Consider the following 22,387-nt stretch of genomic DNA (forward strand, 5'->3'; position numbering starts at 1 on the left):
TTGGCTTTAGCTATTGAAAGCTGTGATATTCCAGGCAGGAAAATGTTTGCTGTCCCTGAAGTGCTGGTCAACGTGAATGATCTTTTTAACAACAACAATAATGATAGGTAATATTTATTGAGCATTTATTATTGCTAGGCTCTTTACATGCTTCATCTCACTCATCTCTTACAATACCCTATGGCACAGGTACTTTTATTATCATCATTTCCATTTTACAGATGAGAAAAACTAAGGTTAAAGAGATTTAATAACTTCTCCAGGGACCTCCTCGCTCTAAGTGCAAAAGATGAGACATCATCCTGGTGATGTTCAGAGGCCAAGCAGAGGGGTCAGACATTACCACCCCTCATAATTGTTTTGCAGTGACTAGTGACCGTGTCGCTGAACAGGTAAGCTCCTCGAGCAAGCACCACGCGGGAAACTGCTCTCAGTGTCCCCCATCCCCGCCCCCGTCCGCGTCCCTGGCCCCTGCCCCGCCCTTAGCCCCGCCCACCCTGCCGCCCCGCCCTAGGCCTGCCCTGTTCCCTGCCCACTGCCCCGCCTATAGCCCCGTGCCATCCCCATATGCCCCTCCCCTCGCCCCGCCCCGGTCCACTGCCCCGCCCCGCCCCGCCCCGCCCTGCCCGTCACCCGGCCGCTCACTCTCAGAAGCCCAGCAGTTCAGGGAGCGGAGCGCCTGAGATCCAACGCGCGGATCTGGCGACTCTTCCTCCAGCCCCTGTTCGGGCGCGCCTCGCTTCAGACCCGGCGCTGGAAGTAGGGCGACGGGCGGGACCCGGGGGCTGGAGGCGGGCTGGATCACGGGGGCCGCGGCCACCCTCATCCCCACACGTGCCCCGCCGGGCTCTTCACCGGCACGAGCCCTGAGGGACCCCGCCTGAGGGGAGGAAACGAGCGCTTGGGGTCACTCCTCAGCCTCGGTGTCCCTCTCTGAGTACCCGGCCTTCAAGTCTGAGGAGTCGTGTGTGGAGGGAGCCCTAGGCGTCCGAGCCCTTGGCTCTCGCCGTCTTCTCCTCACATCCCTGCCCCGCTCCCCGACCCCAGCACCTTCCATTCCTCGCCCCTCCCCCATTCTCTCTCCCTGGAAGGAGCGCCCTCTGTGGCTCTCTCCCCCTCGACGCCCCCCACCTCCAGGGTCCGCTTTCTGCCCCTTCCTCCCGCCCTCTGCTCCCCTTCGCCCACCGCCCTCACTCTTCTCACTGGGACCCTTCTCCACGAATTAAGCCTCCTCCCTGGCTCCCAGTTCCATGTACTAGCCTTAGCTTTACTTTGCATGAAGTCAATTCAACCTAGAAATAACTCACAGGACAATGGGGCTTCTGTGGGGGATTTTTTTGTGGGGTGAGGTAAGAAAATCAACGTCTCAGGAAAATCAGAGTGCTCAGGAAAATCAACGTCTCAGGAATACTAAATGGCAGGGCTGTTTTTTTCTTAAAGTTTACTAGTAATCATACACCTGGGAGCAATTGAAAAAGACAAATTGGAATTTATTCCAAAATACCCAACACACAGAGGAGAAAGGAAGAAAGTGGAGCCAAGGCAGGCATAGGCCATACACATTAAAATCTCTAGCTGTCCCATTGAGGAATGTGGTTCGGTAGATTGCATAACCTTTATTTTGGGCCCAATGATTTGATTCTTGGGGTGGAAATGGGCATTGATCAAAGTTCATCTAAGTTTTTAATTCCGTGGCTGATTTTGTTTTTGTATTCGCTTTGGTTCAGTTTTCTCTTTTATCAGAACTTTAAGTAGGAAAGAAGTTAAAAAATGCTTCTCTAGTGGCAGTTTAAGATTACTTATATGTAAATAATGACTTGATTCTTCTCTAGAAGTCAGCCAAAGCGTTATGACATCCCTTTGCCTAATACTGGAGCCTTATGATGTTATTGAGAATAGTACAATTTGTGGAAATGTGCATAATTATTTTGTCTTTAAGCGAAGGTTTTCTTTTACCATTCTTATTTCGAAACATTAAATTTGATTCTTTTTTTTTCTTCCCTTCCTCTGATTCTTTTCCTATAGTTTCTTTTCTTTTTTTTTTTAAATTAATTTATTTTTTGGCTGTGTTGGGTCTTCGTTGCTGCGTGCGGGCTTTCTCTAGTTGCAGCGAGCGAGGGCTACTCTTCGTTTCGTTGCGGTGCGTGGGCTTCTCATTGCGGTGGCTTCTCGTTGCGGAGCACGGGCTCTAGGCGCGTGGACTTCAGTAGTTGTGGCACATGGGCTCAGCAGTTGTGGCTCACAGGCTCTAGAGCGCAGGCTCAGTAGTTGTGGCGCACGGACTTAGTTGCTCCGCGGCATCTTCCCAGACCAGGGCTTGAACCCGTGTTCCCTGCATTGGCAGGCGGATTCTTAACCACTGCGCCACCAGGGAAGCCCAATATAGTTTTGTATTTTAAATAAAAGTTTCTTTTTGTAAGAAAATAATTTGAATTGAATAATGCATTGAATTAGAAGATAATCTATTTTATAAAACTAATGAAAAATGGTTTTGCTTGCTGTAAAATAGCACTGAAAGATTTTTGTATCAAAATTTAAATGTCTTTTAATGTTCTCTCTAGTTCATTAAATACTACTAAGGAATACAGGCACCATGTTCTACACACATGTGCTTATGAGTAAGCGAGGGCCATTGGCCAAAATCTGGCTTGCAGCTCACTGGGAGAAGAAACTCACAAAGGCCCATGTATTTGAATGTAATCTAGAAATAACCATTGAAAAAATTCTTTCACCTAAGGTATGTTATTCATTAAAATTATAGTATGTATTTGCTATGACTTATGGAGAGGAAAGGAATTAAAATACATTATATCATGAAATATATTTCCAAGGAAGCTTTACTCTTAAATGGTCTTCTCTTTTTTATTTCCTATAGCATTTATTGTCTGGACATAAACGTATATTGATTTCTGTTGGTAATTAACTCTTTTATATGTTTATCATAAATTGATTGGATCCTGAAGGATAAAGGCCATGATTTATACATATTTTGTGATTGTTTCTTATTCCCTAAGAAAATACTGTATACATAGTAGGTACCAAATGAGTATTTCTTAGAAAAATAATGGGTGAATGAATAGGGAGAGAAGAAAGAAAGGAGGATTGAGTATAAATCAAAATATATATGAAATCACTTCATAAGCAAGGTACTATGTTCATTATAAAACACTATAACAAGCTATTAGAATTTGCATTAAAATATCATTTTAATATTTTTATAGGTTAAGTAGTTTTCTTCTTGAGAGAAGGATGAATTATAATTGAAAATTTACCATGTGTCAGGCACTGGGCTAGACTTTATGTATGTTCATTAGTTTACTTAATCTTCACAATAACCCTATGAGATAGGCTTCTTTTAGCCTCAGTGAAGTGTGGTAATTAAGAGCATGAACTTCTGAGCTGGTCAAATTTAAATTTAATTCCTCCTCTATCACTTAATAGTTTTGTTACTTTGGGCATGCTGCTTATCATGTCTGAGTCTCAGTTTTTTCTTCTGTAAATAGAGGTTGTTGTCAAAATTAAATAAATTAGTGTATGAAAAGCTCTTAGGACAATGCCTGGCACAAAATAAGTATATAAAAATTTGTAGCCATTATTAATAAATTGAAGTTCAGGAAGGTTAAATGACTCAGCCTCAGCAACTGAGCCAAGGCTTGACCCCAAGTCTGCCCGACTGCAAAGGTTATATACTTCCCATAAAACCAATAATAGCATACTTCACTTAAATGCCACATTAGATTATCTTCACTGAATAAAAAAGTTAATCATTTTACAAGGTGAGGTAAAAGTTAAGTGATTCACCTTAAATAAGAATACAAAATGTCTGCTTTCTAAAGAGAAGAAATTCTTATTATTTTATAATTTTCAAAGAACAGAGTTTATGAATCTAATTTTTAATATTCTAATACTTTAAAAAATTTTTTGAAAGGTGAAAATTGCACTTCGAACTTCAGGACACCTTCTTTTGGGAGTTGTTCGAATCTATAATAGGAAGGCAAAATATCTTTTGGCAGATTGCAGTGAAGCATTGCTTAAAATGAAGATGACATTTCGCCCAGGTATACATGCAATATTGATTTGTCTCACTCGTCTTTGTTCCCTTTTGCATTTTTATTTTGGGTGGGCTCTTTTAATTGGCAACACTCTGTAATTCCAGCGTGAGTATGGTGAATGTAAACTTCCTTCTGACTGAATCTAAGTTTCCATGGTTAAGAACAAATTATATTATTTTCCTTGCTCTTTTCCTGTGTTTGCAGGAAGAGGTTACGCTTTCAAAAACTTGGAATGTTCCTGTATATTTACACAAGAAATATACTTAATGCTACCACACTTGTGTAAGAAACACTGTTATTCAGTTTTAATGGGTCACTTGGTTTGCCATATCTGTTTTTGCCTTTATGAGATAAATTAGAAATAGTGTGATTGACAAAACCTAGATATCAATAATTGTCATTGTTTTCACAATTCTCAAGACTCTAATTACCATAGCATGCTATTTATGAAATATTATAGAAAATCTCTAGGCATTCCAAAGTGCTAGAGATTTACATGTGTCATAAATAGAAAACTTTCAAATTTTTATTTAATTTTAATTTTAGTTTTAAGACTTTAGTCATTTTCCACCTTGTATTATGTTTATCTAGGTACAGACCTTGCCTCTCACACTAGTCTGAAAGCTCCTTGAAGGCAACATCTTTGTCATACTTATTTTCTGAATCTCTTATAGTACTTGTCTCAGTGCCTTGCACATACTGTTCCCTCAGTTAATATGGGTGAATCAGGATTGACAAGGGTTTATTTTCTTTATTTAAAATATCTGTAGAATCTCTTAGTAGATTTATAATTATATCAAATATGGTTCAATGAAATAAATTTGTTCATTATTTCACTTATATATTCCATAAATATTTATTGATCTCATACTTTGTGTGAAACACTATGTTAGGCTCTGGGATACAAGGACAAACAAGACAAATAAGGTCCCTTTGAGCCTGGTGAGAAAATCAGATAATGAAAAAGGTTTTCTAAAAAAATTATTATAATAATTATAGATTGTGCTATGAAGGAATATAAAAAGAGTACTACTACAGAAAATAAGAGAGAAGTGTATTTTAGTTAGGCTAATTGGGAAAAGCCTTTCTGAGAGGATAGAATTTAAGCTCAGACTTGAAGAATGAGAAGTATCCAGCCATGTAAGAAGTCCATGAGGGAATAGCATTCTGGGCAGAGGGAGCTGCAAGAGCAAAGGTCTTGAGGTGGTAAAGTGCTTGACTCATTCAGAGAGCAAAGAGACCAGTACAGTTGGAGTAGAGTGAGTACGGGAAGGTGTTGTTAGATGATGCCTGCAGGTTTTGTAGGGATACAGGGCCCTGATTAGAAATTTGGATTTTATTTAAGGGCACTAGGGAAGTCCCTGAGTCATTTTACGTATGGGGGTGATCTGATCTAATTTCATGTTTAAAATATCACTCTGGCTGTTTTGTAGAGAAGAGACTGAAGAGGAGCAGGAGTGGATACAGGGAAACCAGTTAGGAGACTAAGCAGTTAGTCCAGTGAGAGAAAGTAGAGATTTAGTTGGAAGTTTATTTTATATAGCATCATGGCTTATTGAATGCGGTATTTTATCCTTTTCAGGACTGGTTGACCTTCCAAAAGAGAATCTCGAAGCAGCTTACAATGCGATCACATTGCCAGAAGAATTTCATGATTTTGATCCCCAAAATGTGAAGTAAATTATTTTATTTTCCTTCAATTTGATTTTCCTGATATTTTGTTGTTTTACATTTTCAGATTTCATGAATGCAGATGGAACATAGTTAACAACTGAAGTACACATGCAGTTGACAAAGACTTAAATTTAGTGTGAAATTTCGAAGTACAAAACTAAAAATGCATCATTATATTTGCTGAATATAGTTTGCAATATTGACAGTATATTCATTCATTCAATATTTGTTGGGTGCCTGCCATATGCCAAGCACTGTTCTAGGCACTGAGGAGATAGCTCCTGGCCGCATGAATCTTATATTTCAGTTGGGGGAGACAGGTAATAAACAAACAAGTAAATATATAGTATGCTAGGAGATGATCAGCATTATGAAGAGAAATAGAAAATAAAATAATAGAGAGATCAGGAAAGGCTTTTCTAATCAGGTCCAAACAGAAATCTAAAGGAAATGAAGGAACAAATCATTCAGTAATGTGGGGAAGAATGTTCCATGTAAAGCAAATGGAAAGGCTCTAAGGCAGAGCATGTTGGACCTATTCAAAGAACAGCAAGGATGCAGGTGAGACTGGAGTGGAGTAAATGAAGGGCCCAGTGGTAGGAGATGAGGTCAGAGAAGTAGCTGGGGTGCAGATTATGGAGGGTGTCATAGGCTATAATGAGGACTTTTCTTTTACTCAGATAGGGAGCACAGGAGGGTTTTGAATAGGAAAGTGACTAGATCTGACTTGACTTCAACATGCTTCCTCTGGCTACATACTATAAGGGGGAAAGGAAGGAAGCAGAGACCCTGTGAGAAGATTATTGCAGTAAGAAGTCCAGACAAGAGATCTCTGTGATCAGTTCTCAGTCTTCATTTTATCAAGGTGGTAGCAGTCAAATTATGGATATATTTTGAAGGCAGAGCTGACAGAATTTGCTAAGGATTGGATATAGTTTGAAGAGAAAGAGAGAAGTGAAGGTTGACTATATCATTTTTGGCATGAGAATGAATTTACCAGTTTAATGAGATTAGGATAACCAGAGCATGGCAAGTTTAAAGAGGGCAAGGTAAAAGAAGTAAATTAGGTTTTGGATATAGGTTTTGAGATGCCTGTTACACATCCAAGGGGAGTAGGTAGGTAGTTGAATATCTGGGTCTGAAACTCAGGAAAGATGTTTGATGGGAGATATAAATTTGAGAGTTGTGAGTATGTAGATGGAACTTCAACCATGAGTCATAAGAAATCCCTGAGGGAATGAGTGTAGATTTGAGAGAGAGAGAGGTCTGAGGACTGAATGTTGGGTCATTCCTAATAGTTAATAATCTGGGAGATGAGGAAGAACTAATAAAGGAGATGGAAAAGGAGCAGCCAGTGAGGTAGGAAGAAAATCAAGAGACAGTAGTATTGCAGAGGCCAAGAGGAGAATGTGTTCCATGAGGAAGGGAGTGAACATCAATTTCAAATGCTGTTGGGCATGGTAAGTAAGATAAGGGCTGAGAATTGCCCATTGGATTTGACAATCTGGAGATCATAGTTCATTATATCATATGTATGATGAACTAGTGTTTGTAAGGAATACTATTGAGAAAATAAAATTCTCCTTTGTTTTTATAATAAAACATGTTTTCTGTTTAAGGGTGTTTGTTTGTTTTGCAGTATACTGCAAAATCATTGTGTTCTGTTCACATGTTTTCCTCAATCTTATATTTCTCCATAGTGCTATTGATGTTTCAGAACACTTTACTCAGAACCAAAGCAAACCAGAAGAAATCACACTTAGAGAAGATTATGACAATGATCTACTTTTCCACGCTGGGAGCTTTGGTGAGAATATTTGAGAAATTAAAATTACAAGTCATAATCAATTATATTTGCATTTTTGTATTAAAACAATGCCAAAGCTATTTCTATGCCAGTAGAAATATCTTTAGAATGAATTTTTTGATGTATAAATGTAACCCCCCAATAAGTGTATTCCTGCCTTTTTCTACTATAGGTGTCAATGCCAAGACTCAGGCTTAGCCTATGCTTCCCTTCTCAGTGTACAACCGTTTATTGAATATCTACTATATGTCAGGTGCTATCACAGGCGTGGGCAATACAAAGTTTAAAGAAGTACTTCCTGCTCTCAAGGAGCTTCAGGCTGGGAGAGAGACATATAAATAAACAGTTGCTGTAGTTAACATATACACAAGGTTTTACACATGTGCTGCATACAGAGCCTTCAAAATATATTTCCTCTAAATATGATATCAATAACAGATTTTAAAATAGCTTGGGAGTGAGGAGAAAATACACACTAAATACACATTGATTGGGAAACAAAGTGTTGAATGTATTTTAGAATTAAAGCTATATGGTGTAATTTAACTATATAGTATTTGTTCTTTTTTATGGCGTTTACCACTCTCTGATTTGTATCATGATATTTATTGTATTGGTCTGTATTGTTCTGAAAACTCCATGAGGGTAAGATCTGTGTCACATTCATCTTTGACTTTCTTATAGTGCCCAAAGCAGTGAGCATAGGAGAAGGCTGGCCTAAATTTGTCTTAGGTGGAGGAGGGTGATCAAGCATCAGTAATGCTTGAGCTACCTCGTAACCTCCACTTCTCATCCTGACTCTCCTTCCATAACTCTATGATCTATAGCTGTGTTTCTCAAATGATCTGTGGTGAAGGACCAGTTTTATAATTTTTGTCAATTTCCTATCTGTCATGGAATGATACTTTTGTAGAATATAATAACAATTAATTACTAGAAAAATTTAAAGACTTACTTAAAAATCAACATGTAAGCCTCAAGTTTTTGTTATTAGATCCAACATGTATAAAATTACTCTGCAACGTTATATTAAAACTTTGTAAACATTTACCTCTAATTTGTGTATTTACTCTGTTGTGGACCAACACCGTCCACAGACCCTACTTTGAGTAGCACGCATCCCTTACTGGCTGTTACCCCAAACCTTGAAATGTAACACATTGGTAAAAAGTTAATCATATTTCCTACTGCCCAAGATACTCTTTACACATTTCCCTGTAAATGCTACTGCTCTTCTTCAGCCCTGAAACTTTAGGATCACTCTTAACTATGCTTTCTATAAGCTTCATACCAGTGCTAATTAAAAAAAAAAATTGGAAATGTCTCTTAGGTATTCTTTCTGTTTCCCTAGCCACCAGTACTAAATATATATATATATTTAGTTCACCAGTACTCAAGTGCTGAAGTGCTGTATACCCTCCTACACAGTTTCTTCCAGGCCCCACATTTTATACAGCTCTGCAAGAGGAATTATCCTTAAATTCCATTTTTTTTCCACATCACATTTCTCTTCTTAAGTGCCTTGGGTCCCTATAACTTCCTGATAGATACTCCTGCCTCTCCTCAAGGCCCTCTACCAATTTATCACCATCTTTATTAACTTTGTTTTACCTTAATATAGACTTTTTGCTCTAGTCAAGCAAATGTCTTACCAGTCAACCAATACAATTTAGTTGTTCTCAATTCTGTCTACTACAATTCAAGAAGGTGGGGAGAACATGTCCTGAGTAGACTGACAGACCTGGGTTTGAATCTGGGCTTCCTCTGTTGATTTGCTGTGTGATATTGGGCAGATCACCTAGCTTCTCTGAGCCTTACTGCCTTATATGTAAAATCGGGATATTACTAGCAACATCACAGTTATTTCCCTTATTCTCTCCTTTAGTACTCTCTACCAATAAGGTATTTTCTCTCCTTCAAAAACTAGTTCAAACCTAATGTCCTCTAAGAAATATTTAATGTTAATCCATCCTATTCTGGATTATAGTATAAGAGTGAAAGCAAAGATTATTTCTTTAATTTTTTGGTGTACTCTCAGATTCTCATGATGTTCAGTGATCAGCATATACTGTCTGTTCATAAATGTTATTATCTTATTGACCAAGACTGATTTTTCTTTTGGAAGCTATCAAGGTGTACCTGGAAGATGTGAACAATATTTTTAGTTCTTTTGAAGAAGTTAATCTTTTCTACTGAGCATATCTTTAGTCCAATACAATGAAGGTTGCCTTTTTTAGCTCTTTCTTTCTAGAAGATGTAGGCCTGTAGAAAAATTTCCAGTGAGCGATACTTCATGAGTTTCTTTACTGACTAGCAGTGACGTGGGTTGCTAGAGGAAGGAGAGGACCAACCTCTGACCTCTGGGATTTCAGACTTCTAGACTCTGACCTCTGGGGTTTCAGACTTCTGGACCCAAAGATTCAAACCCAAGGAAGGGAAAGAATATGCATGTACTGACAGCCAGTCTGGAAGCAGGTCAGTTTGAAGCAGGGAGTTCATTTTATCTGCTGCTGTCAGTGTCTTAGGAGTCTTCTCTCATTAGTCTCCATTTTGCCAGAATTCTAACACCGTTACTAAGACTATCTTTGCTGCCTTCAGATCCCGACTCTATCATTTATTAGGGTGTGACTGTGTGCAAGTTACGAAACCTTTCTGTGGATGTTTCCTTGTCTGTACGATGAGGATTATAATAGTATCCTCTACTACATAATACAATGCACATAGTAACCACTCAGTTTATGTTAGCTAACCAGGTTTTATCTTTTTTATTGCTGTATCCAACCCCTAGCATATTGCCTAATACCTAGTCATTCAATAAATATTTATTGAACAAATGTAATAAGCCCATTCTTTAATATTTTACCTACCTTTCCATTACTTAGAAGGCAGACATACTCCTTATTTTCCAATCCCTCCTTATGGACAAACAACTCAAGCAACTGTCCATGAAATAATATGAAATAATACTCGATCAAGTGGCATATGACCCACCTAAGGTAGAAGAAATCATTCCACTGTCAATAATAACCTTCTGGGAAGTATTAAACTGTACCACCACTAAAAACTCTATCCTGACATTTTTTTGCAATTTTTGCTTATTGTATTGGAAAAAGCGTTAGACTAGAAATCCAGTCTCCACTGATTAGCAGAATGACTTGAATAATTCAAATAATTTTTTTCTTTTTTCTTTTTTTAATTTAAGTATAGTTAATTTACCATGTTGTGCTGATCTCTACTGTACAGCAAAGTGACTCAGTTTTACACATATATACATTCTTTTTTTAATATTCTTTTCCATTATGGTTTATCCCAGGAGATTGGATATAGTTTCCTGTGCTATCCAGTAGGACCTTGTTGTTTATCTCCCAACCCCAAATTTCCAGTCCATCCGTCTCCCTCCTCCGCTCCCCCTTGACAACCACAAGTCTGATCTCTATGTCTCTGAGTCTGTTTCTGCTTTGTAGATAGGTTCATTTGTGCCATAATTTAGGTTCCACATATAAGTGATATCATATAGTATTTGTTGTTTTCTCTCTGACTTACTTCACATAGTATGATAATCTCTAGGTCTATCCATGTTGCTGCAAATGGCATTATTTTGTTCTTTTTTATGGCTGAGTAGTATTCCATTGTATATATATATATACTACATCTTCTTTATTCATCTGTTGATGGCCATTTAGGTTGTTTCCATGTTTTGGCTATTGTGAATAGTGCTGCTATGAACATAGGGGTGCATGTATCTTTTTGAATTATAGTTTTGTCCAGTTATATGCCCAGGAGTGGGATTGCTGGATCATATGGTAATTCTATTTTTAGTTTTCTGAGGAACCTCCATACTGTTTTCCATAGTGGCTGCACCAGCTTACATTCCCACCAACAGTGCAAGAGGGTTCCCTTTTCTCCACACTCTCTCCAGCATTTATTATTCGTAGACTTGTTAATGATGGCCATTCTGACCAGTGTGAGGTGGTACCTCATTGTAATTTTGATTTGCATTTATCTAATAATTAGTGACGTTAAGCATCTTTTCATATGCCTACTGGCCATCTGTATGTCTTCTTTGAATAATTCAAATAAATTTTTAGCTCTCATTTTTCTCATCTGTAAAATGAAAGGAGCTATTCAAAATGATATCTAAATTCTAGCTTCTAACCCTAAAATTCTGTGTTTCTATGACTAACTCAATATTAATTATATGTATTTATTTAGAGGAGGAACCTGAAATTCTCAGAAGACATAGCTTCTTTGATGACAACATATTGCTAAATGCCAGCGGTCCTTTAGTTGAACAAAGTTTTGGAAGCCTCAATGGAGAAATATTTCTGTTCTATGACAGTGGAGATGGATTTGGAGATGAAGGGGCTGCAGGAGAAATGATTGGTATGCTATCTGGTCATATAGAAATTGGATATTTGTTTCAGTCAAATTACATAACATACTGGAAGTTTTATTCCATCAAACTAAAATTTCAGATATGCTTCTGTGTCATATAGGTCAACACATTGTTTTACACAAGTTTTCAGAATCTATGGTATATTTAAAATTTTAGGCTAGTTCCAAGTAAATAGCTATCTGTTTAAATACATTGATCATATAGGTTCTTGTTTTTATTTTTACAAATTTCTAGTCTTTAGAGTGGAAGAAGTGAGGTAAATATATTCCTCACAAAATATACTAGATTGTATACTAGAAAACATTGTTTTCTTTAGCAGAAATTGTGGGACAGCTATTCTAAAGGGTCTGTCCAGCATTTTATATTATTATTTTATATTTATATTATGATATTATTATAAAGTCATCATAGAAATAGGATAGAGAAAACTGGGAAATCGAAATCCACTTAATTTTAAAGATACTGACCATTATATATCAAATCTTTTTTTTTTAATTCTCTAGTTTACAGTAAAAGGCTGGTTATGGCAAACTTTTTGAAATTTGAAAACTACGAAAAATAGTGGCTCTACCTTAGATCTCTACCAAAGGAGTTTGAAAACTTTTACTTCTTAATTTGAAATCTAAACATGGCTTTGTAACAAGGCTACTATCTTGGTAGTTTAGTAAATATTTCCTGAAATAAACGTTTAAAAATAGACTTTTAATAAAGGAAAGGAAATTAAATATATAAAATTCTATGTCATACTGCATGAAATATGGTAGTCTATATAACCAGTTAAATCTAGTTAAGTAGGGTTCACTCATTTTTTTATCCCATCACAACTCCTTGCATGCAATACTGTCAAGTGTTTAGTGAACAAATGACAGATTCAACTCTGTATAACCAAAGTGTTTATTGTGTTTTCAAGACAATCTATTGCAAGATCAGAATATCCTGTTAGAAGACATGCATTTAAATAGAGAAATTTCCGTGCTTCCTGAGCCTCCCGATACTATAGTGGGTATGTTGTTTCTTTTGTGTAGAATGTGAACAGATACTAATATTCAAATTAAGCCTTAAAACTTATGGGTTTAAGTAGCAGTATAGTATAGTGAAAGATAATAAAGAGTGTTGTCCCTCAAACTCTTAGTCTGACTTTAGATAATATAGAATAGAAAACTAAATTCTGGGAAAAGTACAATGATGGGTATTTAATCGGGATTAGGTTTATTTGTTATGAGAGCACATTTAAATACTCTGCCAAAATACCCTGCTTTTGAATCATTAAAATAATATATGTTACATAGTAAAACATCATTAATGTTTGACATTAACATAGTTATTAATTATTAATATCACATTAATATTAATATAGCTTGACAATCTATATATAATTTGATATAAATTACAAATTTGGGGATATTTTCTACTTGAAATTGATGTGAAAGTACCTCAGATGATTTGAAGTCTTGTAGTCTGATTTTTCTTAAGAATTAAAAGAATGATTAGCCCCATTTTGATTTTTCACTCTTTTTGATGTTACGTTTGCTTTCTAACACAGTAGTAGAAATTTTAAATGTAAAAAGAGGCAATAAAAATTTAGTTATGTGTGGTTCTTTATGGGTCAGCTAATCATGAACAGAACATAAATTTTTTTTTTTTTTAAAGAAATTCACGTTCTTTTATTTATTTATTTATGACTGTGTTGAGTCTTCGTTTCTGTGCGAGGGCTTTCTCTAGTTGCGGCAAGTGGGGACCACTCTTCATCGCGGTGCGCGGGCCTCTCACCATCGCGGCCTCTCTTGTTGCGGAGCACAGGCTCCAGACGCGCAGGCTCAGTAATTGTGGCTCACGGGCCCAGCTGCTCCGTGGCATGTGGGATCTTCCCAGACCAGGGCTCGAACCCGTGTCCCCTGCATTGGCAGGCAGATTCTCAACCACTGCGCCACCAGGGAAGCCCCAGAACATAAATTTTTTAGCAGACATATTGTCAAATTTATGTCAATCATTTATTGTGGTTCCTACCTCTGTTTTCACTTCTGATGTGACTGTAGCCCAGCCTTAGACGTGACAGGTGCAAAAGAGGGTGATACTACTTGACTCACCTGAACACTGCGGGCCCCAGACTGTATAATCTCTGAATCTCTTCAACTCTATTAAATACATGATTCTAAGAATTCAGATGTGGCTCCAGTTAGCAATATAAATCTACAGTTAGTTTGTCTTTCACTTTAATTCTCATACAGTCCTCTAGTTTGCAACATAACCATTATTTTTCTTAATAAATCCTTTTATGGCAACGTTGATTAGTAGAACCAGATAATCCAGAGTGTGTATGTCCACCTGAAAATGAAAAAATGGATGAAACCACATTATCAAATGAAGAGGAAGGATTTACCCTTGACCCAATTGATACTTCAGGTCAGAGTCATTCATGTTTTTATTTTTAGTTTTGATGCACTACTACCTTATTTACCCTGAGATATTTTAATAATTCTTAAAATATTATAGGAGGTAGTCAATCTAGTAATAACATTTATAGTACAATAAAGGAAAAGTGTGAAGGAAATTTGGGATGGTCCTTTCATTATATTCAGTCCTGGTCAAACCATCTATCCAGCTTGGGAAATTGGAAAATGTAAAACAGAGTTCAGTTCCAATAGTTATCAAGCCATTATTCTGGGCACAGAAATGAAGACATAGTTCCTGCTTTTAAGAAGCTTACAGTCTGATCAGGAGATAAATAAGCATGCAATATACAATAAGACAGAGTAAAAGGATCGGAATAGAGGCACTGAATATGAATCTAATATATAACTAGATCTTTTAAGAATATCCTAGTTTTAAGTAGTATAATTGATATTTCAGTTTATAAACTCAGGCATGCAAAGAATAAAGCATTCAACTTTTTCTTTACGAAATTCAACTCTGAGCCTCTATCCCACTTGGTTGGCAAGAAATTCAATCTGCAAACCTCCCCTATCTGCCCTGAGCCATGTATAGTATCAAAGTTTGGGGGAGGGGTACAGCAGGTGGAAGGGAACCTCTGGTCATCAGCCACACCACCTTGTGATACCCAGTGTCCCAGCCTACATAACCTCTGGAGTCATCACACAGCCAGCCCCTTTGGAATCTTGTTATATTCCCAAGATTTTACTGAGGCACATCAGCAAGCAAGTTCCTTTGGCTCCATCTGATCTCAGATCTCCACCCATTCCAGAAAATGTAACTGCCCCCCCACTCCCCTTTTGCATCTTTACTAAGGAAAAGCTTGACTTCTACTTTCTACCTGGCCAAATTAGTTAAAGGAGCAAAATCCCATGGCCCTAACTACCTACTTGGAATTTGTATATGAATTTCAATGGGGGAGGGAAAAATACACTGTACAAATACAAATAAATGTTTTTAAAAGTTATCCTGTTAGGTAGATATTTTAAGGAACTTCAGAACTGAGTGACTTCCCTCTCAATATACTCTGCTCCACATTTCTCAGTTGTCCACTTAGTAGATCAACAGGGTGCCTGCCTCCTAAGCACTTTACAAAATGTGTTAACCCTTGGCTGCTGAGACACACTAGCTGTGCAAAAACCATATAAAACATAATTTTCAGTAGAGAGAAGGGGATTTTCTTCCCAAGTCAACTCTGTAGGTTGTATTGTGGTAGACATTTCTTAGATATGCAGTGCCTAGAATATCATTATACAAAGTTGTACAACCTATCACATTTGTATGTATTTATTATATTTAGACATTGCCGAGAAAAGAAAAGGCAAAAAGAGGAAATTGCTCATAGATCCAGTCAAGGAGATCAGTAGCAAAATTATGCATAGACAGCTTACTTCCTTTACGGACACACTCATGGTTTTGGAACTTGCACCTCCTACCCAAAGGTTGATGATGTGGAAGCAGAGGGGAGGGGCAGACACACTTCTGTCAACTGCTGCCCAGGATCTGACTCATGCTGAACTGAAAATGGTAATAGTTTCCATTCTTTTACATGGGTGCAATGTTTGGTGATAAATAAATACATATTTATATTCATAGATACAATGGAATTTAAACTTGTGAAAAAATACCCCCTTTTGAATTAATTTGCTGGATGTGTGTGCATGAATAATAGTTTTAACTTTTTAGCATATACGCTTGTATTTTGTTGAATTGCTTTACTTGTACAAAAGTGAGAAACAAAAATGTATATTTTTACAGTTGTTTACAAAATGCTTTGTGTCCTCTGGCTTTAAACTTGGAAGAAAATTGATGCAGAAGGAGTCAGTAAGGGAAGAAATGGGAAGCAAAAACATAGTAGGTGAGACATCCTAATTCTGTTGGTGTTTAGGGGAATGTTGTAGAAACAAAAATTTGATTTTACATTTCAAAATTAAGATGGGATCCAATTCCATATTCCCAAGTATAAATGCTCTTAGAAGAGTACTTGAACTTAAAAGAAATTATTAGATCAGCATTGCATTCTTCTATGTGGATTAATTTTTGTCCAACAAACTACCTTAAAAAGATGAAGTATATATACTATGTGAACTATTCTTAATCTCACTCTTTCCCACCTCCCCCACACCCAAAGGCAGTACTCACAAGCCTTCAACAAAGAAAATTTTTATATCTCGTAGGATAATGTTTCACTTTAAGACAACTAACATGAAAAATCACTTAGTGATAAGAATAGCATTTAAACAATACAGTTAACCTGAGATATAGATATATCTATCCACCTAGAGGATACATGAAATTTTAATAATATTAATAATGAATTATTATTGTGACTATTATAAAGGAATAATAAAGCCAACTTATGTGGTGAGTGAACCTCTGCTTACTGAAGGCATTAAAATCTGCTGAACAATATATTAAGATGGGCTTGGTATATCCATGTTGTCTTGTGAGTTCAATGTGTGGGAACGAGTGTGGAGGAGATAGGTGGTGGAACATGGGAAGTAGAGGTGATAAAGAGGCAGATGAGGGAAAATGGAAGATAAATATGTGAGACTTGGGGTGCTATAAGAAAGTTTGTGCACCCTTAAATTCTTGGATTCTAAGTTGTCTGTCAGAAGTTTTCTTTTGTAACAACCATATCCCAATTTTAAGTTTGAAAGATATTTTAATGAAATCTTTTTTACTTCCTTAATAATTCAGAGACCTCCATGATGGAAGAGCCAAATTCCCTGCAAGAGTTAAGTCAATCCAAAACTTGGAAGGAAGCGACTGATGGATCTAAGTGTAGCTATCGTGAGGATACCAATAAAAATATTAACTCTGATGTAAGTTAACCAAAGAGAGTAATAAAAATATTATTATCTTCCTGACACATACAGTGAAGGAACATTGAGACTCTGGTATATCGTCTTATATTTATAGTTTATATTTCATCTTATGTTATTCTGTAACTTCTTTAGTATGTAGCAGTACGACAGGGTAAAACATAATTTCCATCTGCAGAACAGTATTTTCTAGAAGTTTAGGATAGTAAATCACAAGATAAGTAGTTTCATACTGAAATAGTATTTTGCATGGTACACTGAATAAATGATTATACCTGAATCTGGTTATATGCTGAGGTCTCACATTCAATATGTTGTGGAATCCTTTAGGACTCTAGAAAATACACCTATGTTTTGCTTCTGATCATAAGTTCACCCTTCCCAACTCTAAGAATAATATGTGTTAGACCCACCAATTATCTTAGCCTTGAATCTGAAAGACTAAAGATCTATGACCAAAAAATTTTTTTAAAATTTTTACTTAAAGACATAATTTTTATTGAAAAACATAGTTATTTAAAAAATATAGTTGGAAACAGTGTGCTGTAAAATATTCTCCCAATGTCACTTTATTGACTGTACAAGTGTAAATATTATACCACACCAGATAAAAATAAACCAGTGCTTTTCTGGTTTGTTCCATCATCACTGTATTTTGATAACCACTCAGGGAATTGAGAGTCAATCCACAGTGAAACTGAATGCCCTTGGAAGGAAAGACAATTTCATAATACATTAAAACAGAATGTGTTTTAATTTGATCATATACTGGATATTGAGATACTGGGTTGCCAGTACTACTCTCTTCCTTATTTGGATTCAGACATTTCTTAGAATGCACCTACTGAAATTATGATTAGGCAAGCTTGTTTAGTTTATTATTTTTTAACATAGTGACAAAATTTTGGTGCTTGGAGTGAAGGAAAGATTGTTGCACTACTTCTTTTGAACCTTTTACTCCTTTACCCTATACTTATGCTTTAACCTTCAATTCCATTCTTATTCTGCTTCCAAAAATGGTGAACAGATACGAAATAGTCAGGAATGGAAGCACAGTCAATTTAAATGGACAGAAAAATATTGATTCTGATAATCATTTTCAAATCTTTCAAAAATTCAAACAATTTTTTGTAAAATAACTGCACAATTGAGAGTATCTAAAATGTAGAATATTCATAGAAATTAAAAGGGAAAAAACATGATAGGGCTCCACAAACATGTATATTAAAGAATAAAATGCAACCTCATACTCATGAAAATTTTTAAAAGCTAAAATGAAAAATCAAATAAGCTATGTTGTGGGAAGCTTCTAACTTAATCACAATCACAGATAACAGCTGGGGAATGAAGCTTGGAGACAGGCTGAAGATGAAAAAGGGGCCAACAGCTTCCATAGCAATGAGAAAGGAGGGTGTTGGTGAATGGAGAATTTCTCTTTTTCCATCTTCCTTTATGTCTTCGGTCCCCTTCCAGAGGACACAGTTTTTCTTCCCTCTTGCTAGTGGCAGCTCCAGCAGCAGTGGCAAGAATCCTGTCATGGCCCTAGGAAGGGATATTAATATCCCTTCCCCCATTCTCGTTCCCTCTGCTTACAGGTCTTCTTCCTCTGCCACCTGGTTCTGGCATGAGAATAGAGGTAGGGGACTGGGGCAAAGACAAACTGCTTCAAAGAAAGTGGTCTCAGCCGTGCAGCAGCAGAGACTTTTGATATGACATCTGTAGTGTTGAGGGAAATAGGAAGGGAAAAGATAGGTAGCAAGGAGGGCAGAACATGCAAGTTCTTCATTGTGGGAGGCATAAAGAAAACAGGAGTATTTAAGTCAGGTATTGCCTATTTGGGATATTTCAGAAATAATATTTTGAGAATGCAGGTAGTATTTTAAATTAGTTTTAGAAATGAGCATCCATGTGATTAAAGCATTTAACAAAATGAGATTGTTCCTGTGATGACTACTACTACTGTGATAACTTACCTATATTTCCCTAATTTGATTTAGCAGGATATTGCTGAAATGGTGTCTTCAGCTGCTGAGGAATCATCTTTAATGAATGCCATCTTAGCACAAGAAATTGAAAATTGTCCAATTGAATTGGTAAATAGATGTATAGTCTTGAGAATGTTATTTAAAACTTTGTTCCTAAATAGTTAACACCTTATTTACCTAAAAATTGTTTTTAGCTGTCATGTTACTCTCTAAAATTACAATTTAAATTTGTGATCTTAACAAAGATGTGTATGAGTAGCTTGATAAAACATATTCAGAATTGCTTTGATCTTTTATTCTTTAATTTATTTTGAAACTTTAAATAATTTTAAAGAAATGTATGGGATTTTTTTGCTTATCAAAGGTAGTCATGGGTTTAAAATGTTGAGAATCACTGTTTTAAGTTATTCTTATAACATCTCTAAAGAAGCAGAGTTATATTATGGCTATGTCCTAGGGCATTTGAAATTTCATTTTATTTAAAGAAAAATGTATGGGCATTATTTCCCAAAACAATGACTCACGGTCTATACCAAGACCTTGGCTGATAAGACCAAGGTCTGACTCAAGACTTCTAGAGATCAGAAAAAGGGAATGGTCTGCACGGAGGACCACAAGTCAGTAGCAAAGCCAGAGCTAACATGTGACTCACCTGACTCCATATAGATTACTGTCTTATTTCTCTAGTCCTTGTCCCATAGTGCTGAAGGCATTTTTAAGATTGTAATGAATTTTAACAAAAGTTTCTTAGTTAAATAATATCAAAACACCTACTAATGCCTAATGTTAGTTTGTTTTAAAATAAATTATCTTTACAATGAGTTCCAAGACTATTAAATTTTTTTTTCATATGACTGACTTCTCTGGATAATCTAGGACAGAATAAATACATGAAATTTTTACCTGAAACATCCAAACAGCTGAGCCAGAAGAGAGTTGAGTCACTTTCGCCTTTCTCTTTGCTTCTAGACACAGGTTATTTTCATACATGGTCAAGAAAACCACAACACAGCACAAGTTCAGCTGTTTTAATAATCCACGGGGCTTTCCATACAATGGACTCAGCTGTAGGGTGTCCAGATAGATCAAGTGGATAGGCTTCAGCAAAATGCACAGACTATTTTTTTCTGAGCCTTTTCCTGATTGGTTTAGTTGTGCAATATAGGTGAAGCTGCAGTCTCATGGATCTTTAACAAAGGGTTGGGCCATTGCTTTTTACATTCGAAAAATACATTTGCATATTTAACAATAAAATAAACGTTAGTAATTGGGTGAACTAGTTTACCCCAGAATAAACCAGAAAGGAATAAACATAAATTTTACCTGGAGGAATTTAGAAAACTCTTCAGAATAAAATTGACCATATTTTCAGATCAGTATCTTTGGAATGTAAGAAAGGATGCTGTATAGGCAGAACCAGGAAGCCAGTACAGCTAGCAGGAATGGGGACTTGGCAGTCCCCTTAGCCTCAAAAGATTTAAAATATCATACAGGATATTCTGAAGCTTTCTGAAATCATCTTGGAGTCCATGAAATTGAATGCAATTTTAAGAAGTGTCTGGGCTCCAGAGGTATACACAAAAGCTTGACAAACAGTGGAGCTGTGATAAGGGTGACACAGAAGCTGTTAGGTTTCATGGTCAGAGATAGCGTTGGGAAAATTATAAAGTAGGTCAGATCTGTGCCACTGCCACTTGCCTCCCCCAACCCTTTGTAGGCTTGCTTTTTTATCAGACTCATCAGCACCTTTCCTATGCCCAATTCTGTTCTCAGCTTATAAGGTGTTAGTTGGTAAGGGCTTAGAATGAGTTCCTGTGAAGGGATTTCAACTCTACAATTTTTAAATATTAAGGTGTTTCTGAAAGTGGCTAAAAACTAAAAAGATTGAATCTATTCAAATAACATGAAAGGCCGTGGGTTGATCTTTTTCGGACAAGGCACCCTTGAAATTTATAAGATTCCTAACCCAATTGTACACAACCTACTAAACATCAGTTATTGTTACAGCTTTTATATCACCAGATAAATTCATATGAAGGCCTTTACGAGGTAGTTCTTCTATAGCTTTTTGTTTACTCCCGTCATCTGAGTTCAGATTGACCAGAGCTGGGACAGTCCTAGCCAAAAGTGGTCATCTTTACTTTTAAAAGTAAGTGCACAATGCCTGGGATGCATCACCAATAGAGATGGCAGAATCTCAAACTCTGGAACCCCTTGTCAGAAGATAGCCTGGGAGTATAGATATAATCCTGTAAAGACTGAGCTATACTTGTATGTTAGTCTTATTCTCTCAATTATCAGACTATAAGCTCCTTATTTGGCAGGACCCAGTGTTACAGTTGTGTTTCTTGCGGCAGCTAACACTATGGTTGGCAAATAGTAAACATTCAGTAAAATTTGGTTAAATGAAATATTATATCAATTATTCAAACAGGAGTCATTGGGGAATGAACAAAATATTGAGGCAGAGAGATGGAATCGAAGAATACGTCAGATGTTAAATAGCTTGCGGGTAAGACAGTAGGGTTTGTCAACCCTATTTTTACTTTTAAAAATAAGTAAAATGTTGAGTTCAACCTTCTAAATATTAATAAAAATAAAACAATTTTCATTGTGTTTTTGTTGAGGCCAAATTACACTAGAGTGAAATGATTTTTAAGCTGTATACCTGAGGCTAAATGTGAGTTTGTTTTTAGTGCCTACATGTTCTAATCAATTCTTACCCATTTTCATGTCCCTAGACATCTATTCTATGTCCCATTCTTGTGTTTAGCAGTCTGTCAACTAATTCTCAATGTGAAACTAAATTTATAACAGTTTAAGAATGAAACAGATAATTTTAAAATTTAACTTATATTTTTATCAAAATAATACATGTATATAATTTTGAAAGTTCAGTAGTACTATGCTTAAGGCTGAAAGGGAAACACACAAGTCTTTTGTCTCACCCCTCCTTATTCCTAAATTCTGCTTACCAGAGGAAACTATATAAACTGTTTCTTTTAGTATTTAAATCTATACTTCTAATTACATGTTCTTACTGCTCTTTCCTAATATTTCAGCTTTATATTTTATCTGTTGACTTCTTTCAGAAGAAAATGAAAATTTAGCTTAGTTATATCTCCCCCACCCCAGTCTATTTTCAGCACAGTATTCAGTGCTTACAGTGTTATAATTAGAATAGTCATGATGCAGGTTTGATTGTGACAGAGAGCCAA

At 36.5% G+C, this 22,387-nt stretch overlaps 1 protein-coding gene across 10 annotated transcripts in view; it reads left to right on the top strand.

Moving 5' to 3' along the window:
* Positions 1 to 648: 648 nt before the first annotated feature.
* RAD21L1 (RAD21 cohesin complex component like 1) overlaps positions 649 to 22,387 on the top strand; it is a 31,129-nt gene continuing 9,390 nt past the window's right edge. The window contains exons 1-13 of one of the 10 annotated variants that reach the window (XM_082428510.1): positions 649 to 759; positions 2,562 to 2,737; positions 3,929 to 4,058; positions 5,635 to 5,728; positions 7,427 to 7,533; positions 11,746 to 11,916; positions 12,840 to 12,932; positions 14,222 to 14,332; positions 15,660 to 15,886; positions 16,118 to 16,217; positions 17,060 to 17,184; positions 19,182 to 19,277; positions 21,604 to 21,681. In XM_082428510.1, coding sequence (XP_082284636.1) covers positions 2,594 to 2,737; positions 3,929 to 4,058; positions 5,635 to 5,728; positions 7,427 to 7,533; positions 11,746 to 11,916; positions 12,840 to 12,932; positions 14,222 to 14,332; positions 15,660 to 15,886; positions 16,118 to 16,217; positions 17,060 to 17,184; positions 19,182 to 19,277; positions 21,604 to 21,681 — 1,476 coding nt within the window. In that variant the 5' untranslated portion in view covers positions 649 to 759; positions 2,562 to 2,593. Of the gene's footprint in view, positions 760 to 821; positions 2,738 to 3,928; positions 4,059 to 5,634; positions 5,729 to 7,426; positions 7,534 to 7,705; positions 9,861 to 11,745; positions 11,917 to 12,839; positions 12,933 to 14,221; positions 14,333 to 15,659; positions 15,887 to 16,117; positions 16,218 to 17,059; positions 21,697 to 22,387 lie in introns of those variants that run through there. The other 9 variants (XM_082428513.1, XM_082428514.1, XM_082428516.1 and 6 more) reach the window with 9 other exon arrangements.

Source organism: Balaenoptera physalus (genome assembly GCF_965194825.1).
Source record: "Balaenoptera physalus genome assembly, chromosome: 16".
NCBI lineage: Eukaryota > Metazoa > Chordata > Mammalia > Artiodactyla > Balaenopteridae > Balaenoptera > Balaenoptera physalus.